This window comes from Pecten maximus, chromosome 19 (assembly GCF_902652985.1).
Source record: "Pecten maximus chromosome 19, xPecMax1.1, whole genome shotgun sequence".
Taxonomy (NCBI): Eukaryota; Metazoa; Mollusca; class Bivalvia; order Pectinida; family Pectinidae; genus Pecten; species Pecten maximus.
This window is the reverse complement of record NC_047033.1, coordinates 3,762,480-3,774,272: the sequence shown is the minus strand read 5'-3', so window position 1 is coordinate 3,774,272 and position 11,793 is coordinate 3,762,480. Positions and strand designations below refer to the sequence as shown.

The 11,793-nt window shown below is 35.2% G+C and overlaps 1 protein-coding gene across 1 annotated transcript in view; it reads right to left on the bottom strand.

Annotated features, from left to right (window-relative positions):
• LOC117317245 overlaps positions 1–11,793 on the bottom strand; it is a 163,995-nt gene that overhangs the window by 29,201 nt on the left and 123,001 nt on the right. The window contains 1 exon segment of the mRNA XM_033871974.1: positions 5,585–5,818. Within this exon segment, the coding sequence (XP_033727865.1) occupies positions 5,585–5,818 (234 nt within the window).

Below are 11,793 nucleotides of genomic sequence, written 5' to 3'. Positions count from 1 at the left end.
ATGACTACATTCAATAATAATTAAGAAAAAAAATCAAATCAGATTTATCAACTTACCACTCCCTGAAAATGTAGCGGAATGTTCCCAACCAGAAAAAACGTAGGAACACAAAAGACCTATCCCCTGGTAAAATCAAATCAATTTTTCAACTTAACGCTTAATAGAAAATTTTGAAACTATGAAATAAAACTACAGAATCTAAAGGCATATATATATATCACTAACCTGCATGGTGTTTGTCCGACATTTGGTTTTGAGACAAATTTAATTCCAAAAGTTCTTATTCAGCCATTGTACACATGTTACTTTTTAAGACACAAAATCGTCTGGACAGCATGAGTCGCAATTTCTCAAAATTAGATAAACCATGAAATTTCAACACGTAGTGACAGAATACTCCGAAATATGTATATCAGAAGCACTGAACTGTATATAATATACTGGATATAGTCCCGTACTGTACAGTATAAGTAGCAGAAACACCAGCAATACTGGAAGCGAACCAAGAGTAGGTATGTTATACATACTGTAATCATGTATAACTAATTATATATTATCTCGTTATATCCTTAATATTGCTGATTAGTAATGTATGCTTTTAATTACGAATAAATTATTAGTTAATGTTGATGATTATTACGAGAACAGTCGTAGTCGAGAGGAAAAAACTCCATGCTTCCTCGATCACAATACAAACATTCGATATGATCATTGTAAAATGTCAACCAGTAACAAAAATACTTGCGATTATCCAAAACCAATAAACCTTACCGAAAGATACGGTACTAAGGTGAAATAAAGAAAAAATTGAAATAAAAATCTTTCCACCAATGAAAATGTTCGATATAATGTTGCTATGGCAACAAAGGAAGGTGTGCCATCCAAATGAAATTCATAAGAATATGAATACAGTATCATTTTACAGAGAGAACAAGGCTGGAATCTCAACCTGTATAGATATGTGCAATGGAAATTAATGGAGACTAAAAAATAAAAAATAAAACAAAAATTTCAACTTCAAACATGAATACCATGCAGGACATTTATGATATCAGATAAACTAATACACCAATTTCTTCTAAAAAGTATCTAAATTAAAATCACAAGCACTAAAATTTTACATGACAAGAGAGATAACTCTAGTTAATAACATGACAAGAGAGATAACTCTAGTAAACAACATTACATGGGAGATAACTCTAGTTAATAACATAACATGGGAGATGACTCTAGATAACAACACTATAAGAGAGATAACTCTAGTTAATAAAATTCTTTCTAAGACATGTTGAAATGAATGATGAATTTTAACAAAGGTTAAACAAAGGTTGTAGCCAGGTGTAAGTTGTATCACTTTAACAATTATGATGTTAGAATATCATTTTACACTCTCATAATGAGCTACTTGAACATCAGCTCTGAAGATTTTGTAAAGTTTTACAAGACGTATTGAATAGTAGCCAATCACAGATGACCTCTTACATCTAATTATATTTTTCTCTCAACAAGAAAATTTATACTTGGAATCAAAAAGATGAAGGTCAGAACGACCTACATTTAATGACCGACATTTAGGTCATTAGATACATGCCACATCACAGAGCCAGATAATCTAAAGTACCAATGACAGAGATACAATGCAGTTCTATAATTCAACCATAATAATGTCTCTTTTTCTTCTCAAAGTTCTTTGTACATGAGTTGGTATCAATGCTAAAAGAAATGCTGTTCTGACACTGGGAACATTGCCAGTAAAACTAATTGTATATTCACACTCCAAAACAGAATTGTAAAAACAAAGAAAAAACAGCTTTGGTACTTTCAAGACATGTTCAAGACATGAAGAGTTCAGAAAAATGTTTGGCAAATTTTAGCACAGATAATTACTTTGGAAGTGAAGAAACCAGAATTGACAAGGTGCAGAGTTAATCTTTCTGACTAGTTTTCATTTTGAAATTAAACAGGAATGGTACACTGATGATCGGGGTACAAACATTGAGTTTATCTCCATGGAAACCCGAATCATTTGTCACTGTCTAGAAGAGGAATCTCTGTTTTTTACAGGGATCCTCATTACCTCTATATCCCCACCTCCACAAAACACCACCCATTGGCATACATTGGCCCATTAATCTCGTCCGTGGAATGTGGATTTTGTTGCTATGGGCAACAGATAAACCTGTCTTGGATCGGTGTCATCCACAAGAAACCCCCATCATATTAATTACACATTACCAAGAAATGATTATGGCCATTTACTGAATGACTGTGGCAGCTGGCTAATTCACAAGATAGATTCACCTGCTGTCAGAAGAACAATGCCAACGGAAAGTTCATATAGCAAGACAAAAAATATCTTGTAACCATCGATAAGACAACATTTGAATCCACCCTCTAAAAGCCAAATAGTTTGTTCGCAAGTTTTGAAATCGAAACCGCATCCAGACGCTCATAAATATTAAGTAAACAACAAAATTCACTTGCCATTTGAGATGGTCTATCTGAAAGATAGGAATGCACTCGGAATCATGTCTTGTTCTTTTTACAGCTTCAAATTTTGTATGCAGAAAAAATTGAAACGCTTAAATTCTTTTCCACACACCTGCCAACTGCTGGAAGGGGAAACTTAATAACTATTTAAAAGCCAACACAAACCACTTTTCTCCGTTCTCAATTTGGAACACTTTCAAATATTTTCAAAAAGTTACGGAATGGAAGAGTAGAATGTTCCGCAGATTACACCCATCTTTTCCAGTAAATGTCGGCAAGTTTTGATGGTTTTTATATCCTAATCTGATTATTTTGCATTCCTTACATCACTTCTAGCTGATTTTCTATGGACGTGATCAAAGAATATTTACCACCAAAAATTTGCGAATTTTTAAAGCATAATGCAGAATTGGAATCTGTTTCTTCATGGGCCCAGCTGGAACTGCATGAGCTGTTCTTGTGGGTTCCCTGGGAAACCATTAAGACACAGAAAACCATTGCTTTGTCTTTGAGTTCTCACCTGAGGCTACATAGACAGTAGGGAACAAATCTGGGTACCATACAGGTACCATGGGTCCAATCTAGTCCCTTAAGGTTCTCGTTTGTGACTAATAGTCAGTAGGGAATGTTTTTCAGAATTCCTGGGTACCATACAGGTACCATGGGTCCAATCTAGTCCCTTAAGGTTCTTGTTTGTGGCTAATAGTCAAACTTATCTTAGAATCCCTGGTAACGTTCAGGTACCTCAAGTTCATTCCGCCTCCAAGTTGAGTTTATATAAGCTAATGTTATGGGATACATTTCAAGTCTGTGCATGTCAACACCTGGACCTACCTGATAACGAGTCTGTCGTATGATATGGCCCTACTGGTACCAGGACATCCATTTTGTGTAGTGTGTAGGACCCTCTATCAGATGTCTATTTGTGGCCCACCTTTGCCTATCTTATGACTATACCTAAGGCCTATTTTGTACCCAATTGTTTTTGGGGCCTACCTGCCTGTAGTCCATCTGTGGCCTACCTTATGATCCCTCGGGCCTATTTTGTACCCAATTGTTTTTGGGGCCTACCTGCCTGTAGTCCATCTGTGGCCTACCTTATGATCCCTCGGGCCTATTTTGTACCTAATTGTTTTTGGGGCCTACCTGCCTGTAGTCCATCTGTGGCCTACCTTATGATCTCTCGGGCCTATTTTGTACCTAATTGGTTTCTGGGGCCTACTTACCTGTAGTCCATCTGTGGCCTACCTTATGATCCCTCAGACCTATTTTGTACCTGTTACTATAGTGACCTTCCTGGTGCCAGACTGTCTATGTCTATACATTGTGTAGTGTTGGAGGAATGCAGTGCAGCTCTCCACATAACTGGTCAATGACTTGTTTCCTCAGATACAAAGGTCTACGGGAAATCTGGACTGGCCTCAACGATCAAAAACCTATTTATTGTTGTACATTGTTTTTTATCGGACAACAAGACCATGCCTTGCAATAAGCTGATGTCTGTTGAATAATGTAGTAATAATGGTAACACAGTTTCATTTGTCTTGCAATAGGCCCTCCTCCTGCTTTGAGGCTTATTATAAGTTACATACAACATCAAACTTGAATTTGGATACCTTTGAATTTCACTGGTGTAGTAGCATTGGACGAAAGGACCATTGAGTATGATGTGCAGTCTGTTACAGAGAACCAGTCCATCCTGGCACCAGAAAGGCTGAGTTTCTAAAGCAATGTTTTACTAAGGCATAGGGTAAATGGGGGTGTTATCTATTTCATTTGTAATACCGGAGCTTAAATATTTGTTCTTACAAATCATGGGGATCTTCCCTAGTCCGCATTTTACACTATCCATTATGATAAAGGTGGCTTTGGTATTCAAGAAAAATAGTTGCAGATAGCTGATGTTCAAAATCATCTGAGATATATGTGGTCAGAGAGATGCAAAGATCAGGTTTAAGCTAATCTTAGAACCAATAAGCTTGTCACTTAAACCAATGATGATAAAAAATAAGAGCCAAAAAACCCAACATTTGTTTTCTTAAAACAATTTATAGCTTGTATCTCAAATAAAAACATTAATATTCTCATAATCAAACAATCAGAGAATCACACCCAGTTTTTGATATGTTTGGCGGAGGATACCGATCTGGCTGCCAGGAACTAGGCATCCTCATCCAATGACAAACGAATCCATCAAACTATACCGTATTTATCCTGTAATAAGCCCAGGGCAACAACACAACAATCGTGGACTCAAAGTACCGGATGGGCTAATTACAGGACAATGAAATTGCATTTGTTATTTCTACTGAACTGCAGTAGGAAGTGGCGGGCTTATTATAGGACAATGATATTACACTTGCAGGTATTCCTGCTGCGATGGGGGTGGGCTTATGCTGGATAAATACGGTTGCTGGCATTAGTTGATGGTCATAATTACCCCCCTTCTCTGTATTCTTGCCTGGTATTGTAGCAAACCAAGGAAGGGCTATCTTTTTACAGGTGTATATGAACCCAGAAATCACACAACATGGTGGTCACATTGCCAACATTTTCTCATGTTGTTGTGCTAAACTCGCGCATGATGTTATTACACTTGTCTGAACCTGCAGTGTAATTCCAGTTACAACTGCCAGTACAATCGTACTCTTGTCATACACAAATGTGTTCTGAAATCAAATATGTCAGTTTCTGGGCTTGAAGGTCACCATGAAGGTCAAGAGGTCAATATTTTGAGGTCAATTCAATTTTTCTGTTTTTTCATCATTGGACAATATTTGAATATTCCACTTCCCGATCAACCACATATCCCAATATGAACCCTTCATCCTCACCCTCCCTCCCACCACTCCAACCAACAAAATCAGAACGCAAATAAAAGATGTGCAGCTTTATATATACCATATCCCAAAATTCTATGTGCAGTTAATCTCCGCAGGAGGTCACTTGTGATTTTTTGTTTTAACCATAACCAATGAAATTTCTTTTTACTTAAGTGATGCACAAAATGCATTCTACTCTGTGATTGGCTACTGCCCTCTAAACCATTATACACCTGGCTACACCAGAAGCAAACATGCAAGGCGTGGTATACCGGAAGAGGATGCAGAGATACCCGAATCCACGCTGGATGTATGGGAGCCGTTTTGTTGATCATGTGACGTGCCATTTTGAAAAAGTGTACTGCTCGTGGTTTCGACATGTTCATGCTTGCGTTTAGTGACAGTAGCGTACAGACTGCCATCTACTGGGCCATGTGAGTGCTGTTCTCGGATGGAGCGGGTGGCGCCCTCTCTTGGTGAAGATGTCACAGTGTTTTCGTTCACATCTGAAAATTAGTTGGATACATTGCAGCAGCTGCCATGCAAATAAAAATGACATCAAAATGCTGAGGTAGATGTTCTCAGATCAAGCCTTGATAAAACCAGTTTAAATAAAATAACGTAAATCTTTGTGAAGAAAACCACATCAAAATATTTTTCCATGACCATATCAGGAATAGTTTTGATTAATTAATCAAGATTTTTTTTTTTTCTTTTTACAAAAGAGAATTTTGATTTAGAACATTCTATCAGTATTTTTTATTGGTAGAAATACAATAGTGTAACAAAATACTTAAGATAATGAAATAAAAGAACATTTACCAAAAATGACTAATGGCAAAATGAAACTGTTATTGGGATTTTCATCAAACACAAATATGAATTGGTAGATGATGGCAAGATCTGACAAGGTCATAACCTCAAACTGTGTCTTATAAAGTTACCGTGGTAACCAAATCTCTATCAGTAAGACCAGAGCCAGTATTCACAAAACTGTACTCGTGCTCAAATAATCATTTAGTGCTCAGGTTCAAATGCTTTTTTGCAATAAATTTGATTATGATTTAATATTTTTAGAATGATTCCATTGAATGTTGGAATAACTTGAAATGAGATATCATTTTAAGGTTAGGGTTCTTATTTTAAACTGCTATTCCATTGTTGAAGCAAGTTAAAAGAAATTTGGGTTGAGTACAGATTTCATGTTTGTGCATTAGAATTATTTGATGAATACAGGCCTTGGAATTTTTCTGTGAATTTTTCCGAAATGATAATGGGCGTTCCCAATTAAAAAAAGAATAATCAATTAATTTCAGGTTAAATTATAAAAATTTGCAGTTCTTGAAAATTGGCTCCTGTATTGATCAAATTTCTTCCTTAAATCAGACAAAATACTAAACTGATGCAAAAAAGCCAAAAAGAAATGTATGTGAATTTTGTCTAAATTCAGCAGTTTGTTGAGTGAGGGCTGATCTTGCCACCACCACATAGCTCCATGCACTTTGTCCATTAACAGAGCCAGGAGAGACTACTATGATAACACTGTTACACACATCACACCTTACAACATTATCAACAAACATCAGACTTCAAAGAACTGGTGCTTTCAACTCCATCTTAACAGCTCCTGCCTGTTAGCAGGAGAATCGGGGAGCACTCATTGAGGAATGAAGGTATCGCGTTTATAAATAGAACATCAAGAATATTCAGGATGAATAAAGTTTTAAAAAGATTGTGAACATTTTTTTATTCTATCAGGGTTTAACATCCCTTCAACAGCAAAAATTGAACTTGGACAAACAATAACAGTTCAAAAAAGTATTTTAAAATAGACAAATTTCAACAGAAAAAGTTTTGAAAAGATATTTTAAACAAGAGGCCTGATGGGCCTGAATTGCTCACTTGTTTCTGGAGCAACTTTTGGTTTAAGTGAAATTCAATAGGCAAGTTCAAATATCTTAAAGCTTAAAAGAAATATTTCAAAACATAGAAATAAATGTATTAAATTAATATACTCTTTCAAGTACTGATGTTTTAATGTTGAAATACTTAAAAAACACTAAAACAATAACATGTACATAAACATATAAACAACAAACTTTGGAAGAAACATGCAGATGAAAAAACTACTGTCATTTGATGATAACCTAGATCTATGTTGGAACGATGAGCTAATTATACTTAATGCAAGAATATTAAACACATGCATTCCCAATCGACTAGAAACAAACTCCACCACCAATTACCACAATGCAGAATCATATAGAATTAACAAAATGACGACGTCTATAAACATAATTACATGTCATTATATGTCACGGATCAGGTACCCGTTTATATGGCAATCATGTGGTCCCGAGAGACCAAGGATAAAGAGATACACCTATTTGTACAGCATTCATAGTTGTATAGCAGTAACGAGAGACTGGGAATGAAGAGGTACCCATTTGTATGGCATTCATAGGGGTATAATGGTAAAGAGAGACCAGGGATGAAGAGATGCCCATTAGTATGGCATTCATAGGGGTAGTATGGTAAAGAGTGACCAAGGATAAAGAGATACCCATTTCTATGGCATTCATAGGGGAATCATGGTAAGGATAGACCAAGGATAAAGAGATACCCATTTCTATGGCATTCATAGGGGTATAATGGTAAGGAGAGACCAGGGATGAAGAGATACCCATTTGTATGGCATTCATAGGGGAATTATGGTAAAGAGAGACCAAGGATAAAGAGATACCCATTTGTATGGCATTCATAGGGGAATTATGGTAAAGAGAGACCAGGGATGAAGAGATACCCATTTGTATACAGTGCGAACACTAAACAGATGAAAGGCATCATTTATTCGGTTTTACATCAGATACCACAACGTCTTCAAATTATCAGTACATCTTGTACGATTTTTCAAATGGTGAAAAAAAAACATTTATTTTTCCTTCAAAGCATCAGATGTATCTGACAGACTGCAGCTAGATGATCTTTACATATAGACTGTAGCTTTATCTAGCTATACTGCGCAGAAAAATGTACTTTTTAAAAAATGTACAGTAATAGAACTAAAGCCTACACAAATCTGATTCTTCACTATAGTTTATCTAATAAAAGTGAGTAGTTGAATTCAAATATATAAACGTTTAACCAGTGTCTAAACAGAGTGAAACGTCTCTCAATTTATTTTAATGAATAAAGTGAAAATTTACCTACAATAACAAGATGGTATATATCTCAATAGTTTTGCTAATTACTCACGCAGAAAGGAAAAAAGCCTGACAGACAAAATAGACGGACACAACTTTCTCAACAAACACTTTGAGTTCAAAGAATTTTCTTAATGTTAATTCTGTATAATAAATATACCCAGAAATCATTGGGATTATGAAAAAATTATAAATCTAGAGGCTTCAATACAAAAATTTTGGCAAGACTTGGAGAGTTTGGACGACGACTCCTTACTGAGAACGGCATAAATCGAAAAACATTTTCTTTTTTTAGTTTTACAGCTCACGAAAAACTAATTTGATGAGGACTATTCAAATACAGTAACGAGTAATACCAGTTTACGACCAAGTCTTTAGCTTCATATACAAGTTATTTTTATGCTGGCTAATACACAACAGAAACATGTTCACCATCACTTGAAGTATATACATGTATTTAAAAAAAAAATTGATAAAATCTTAAACAAACCTGACATTATCCGAGCTACTTCAGCATCCCAATCATTACCATCCTTCATCTTCGACATTTTGAAAATGAAATTTCCCAGAAATTTGTTTTGTTGCTAGATTGATGTAAATGTTAGGATAACATTACTGGTTTATACATACCGTTGATCATGTATGCATATAATAAAGTCTTATACAAACAAACCCACGCTTAAATTGCACAGGAATGTGTCCCTAACCACAGGTTTACTCACAAACACTGGATTCAAGTAGATTTGTTTGGTAATCAACAATCCACATCCGTGTCCACATGCCTTAATCCCTACATCATCATGTCCTTGAAATTTCAGCAGCCGAATCCGGACTTTATATAAACTGTACACCAAATTATGTATATCATTTTTTTTAATTTTTTTTTTAAATATTTTCAAATCTGGTTACTTCTAACCTGTCAGACACCAAAATATTCGCCAAAAATCAGGACTTTATATTAGCTGTATTTCAAACTCTAACCTGTCTGATATCAGAAATATTAGGCAAATGAATATGGACTTTATCAGCTGTATACGAAACTACATGTATCATATATATTTTCAAATCTGATTTTCATAACCTTGATAACATTACAAAATATTCAGCTGGAAAAATGAGCAGTTGATTAATCAGTACGTTTTACAAACTATCCTTTAAATCAGAACTGCGTTAACCCTGTGTGACATCAGCAGAGATATTTAGAAGGTTTCATGACCTGATGGGCAACGTTGAGAAGATAGCAACTGTTTTGGTTGACTGAAATCAGACACAGAACATTTACCAAAAACTTCATCATTTTGAGATGCATTAGATAGGAGATAATTTGGTTAACCAAATTGTACTTATCATATTTACCATAAACTGGCCACTAGGAAGTTTTTGTAAAGAATTCCTCAGCTGAATTTTAATATCAGTGATTCCCCCCCCCCCAGTAGTTTGAATCTTAGAATCTTAAATACCCTAGAGGCCAAAATTATAAAGCTCACTTTCATTTATAATTCTAATACATTATATATATAAATATATATCGCTGTAAGTCACATTTCACTTAAAATCTGTCCTCCAATTTTTATTACCGAAATTCAACTGAATTCTAATACCAGATTTTCTCCCCTTGTAGTTTGAATCTTAGATTCAGACATACCCAAATGCCAAAATTATAAAACTGAATTTCATTTATTATTTTTAATATTCTAAAGACATGATATATATATATATATATATTTTTTCAATTCAATCCCGTGCTTCAATTGTGTTACCCAAATTCAAGTAATTGAGAAAATATCCAAAGGTCTTTAAGTATTCTCTGTAAATCCTAAGAACTGTACTTAAACTAAAGGTCTTTATGTATTCTCTGTAAATCCTAAGAACTGTACTTAAACTAAAGGTCTTTAAGTATTCTCTGTAAATCCTAAGAACTGTACTTAAACTGACACATTTCTGATAGCACTATCTCAGAATATCCATCAATTCATGAAATTTTAACAATTGTTCCTCGGTTAAACATTGTACATTTTCCGTTGAGGCACTTCTGGCCAATCAAACTTACATAAACTTTGTTTTTGTAATTTTTCACTGAAGTTAAAGCTTCAAAGAAAACAAAATATCAATTTTATACATCATTGATACGTTTCCTGAATTTTTTTCTGATTACGATGTCTAAGTTGCCCCCTGGGTGCCCCACTGCATAAAAAAATCTCTGTAGTGGGTGTTGGAGTTCATATCTCATGAATGAGTAAGCAGTGATAGCCAAATGTGGTTCCACTGGCAGCCACCGTACCAGTAACCGTGGCAACAACATCATATATATCAGATATGATATAATTAGACTTTATATACATGTATACAAACTTTAATTACTTTCATCATTAGGGTTTTACAACCTCTGCCAACCGATACAACTCATCTTCAGTCATAGCTTTGTTACAGGGTCAAAGGTCATAGAAATTAAAGTACGCAAGACGAAACAGAAAAAAATTCCAGACATAGGAATTAGACATCAAATATATCCATAGACTCTATTCAGTACATATTTTTGAATTTTTCTCTTGTGATATTGAAGTATGCAATGAACATTGGTAAATACAAATTCCGAAGTTTTTTTTTCCTGTCCAAGTATTTCATTATGTAATAGGCCTTATAGATTGGTAGCTCTGCTTAATGATGGCTTTTTTAAAGTTTTGTGTGTATTTTATCTATAACTATAAAATATTTTCTTTTAACGAACACTGGACTGCCAAATTTTAACTTCACCATCACTGAGAGCAGCACATTGACAATAGACGTGTTATTACAGCTGTTGTGAGTATTACAACAATATCTACGGGGTACACTCAAAATGGGGAGTGTTGAAAATCTCGCTCCTGCAAGGAATGAGAGACAAAATTGTACTGATTAGGAGAAAACACAGCAGAGATGAAAAATACCTGTATAAGGAATCTGTGTCATTCCACTAAAAGCACGAAGAACTGAGGAATGTAGAGAAGAGATATAACCCTTTATCATGTAGGAGATAGAGAGACCAGGCTCCACATTTTACTAGCTCACATCCAAACAACCTGCTCTGGCAAGTCAGATATCATAGCTGGGGCTCGGGCTTCTCAGAAACAACTATGAGTCCTGGTTAAATTTGCTTTATATTTTACTGGTTTAATCACCCTGTGAACTGCCAGGGTCATTTTGGGGTGGGGTCTGTAAGTAGTAGCTGGTGGCTACCTCAAGAATGGGAGGCAAGTCACACTTTACCCAAATGACACCAACTATACCAGCACAGGATG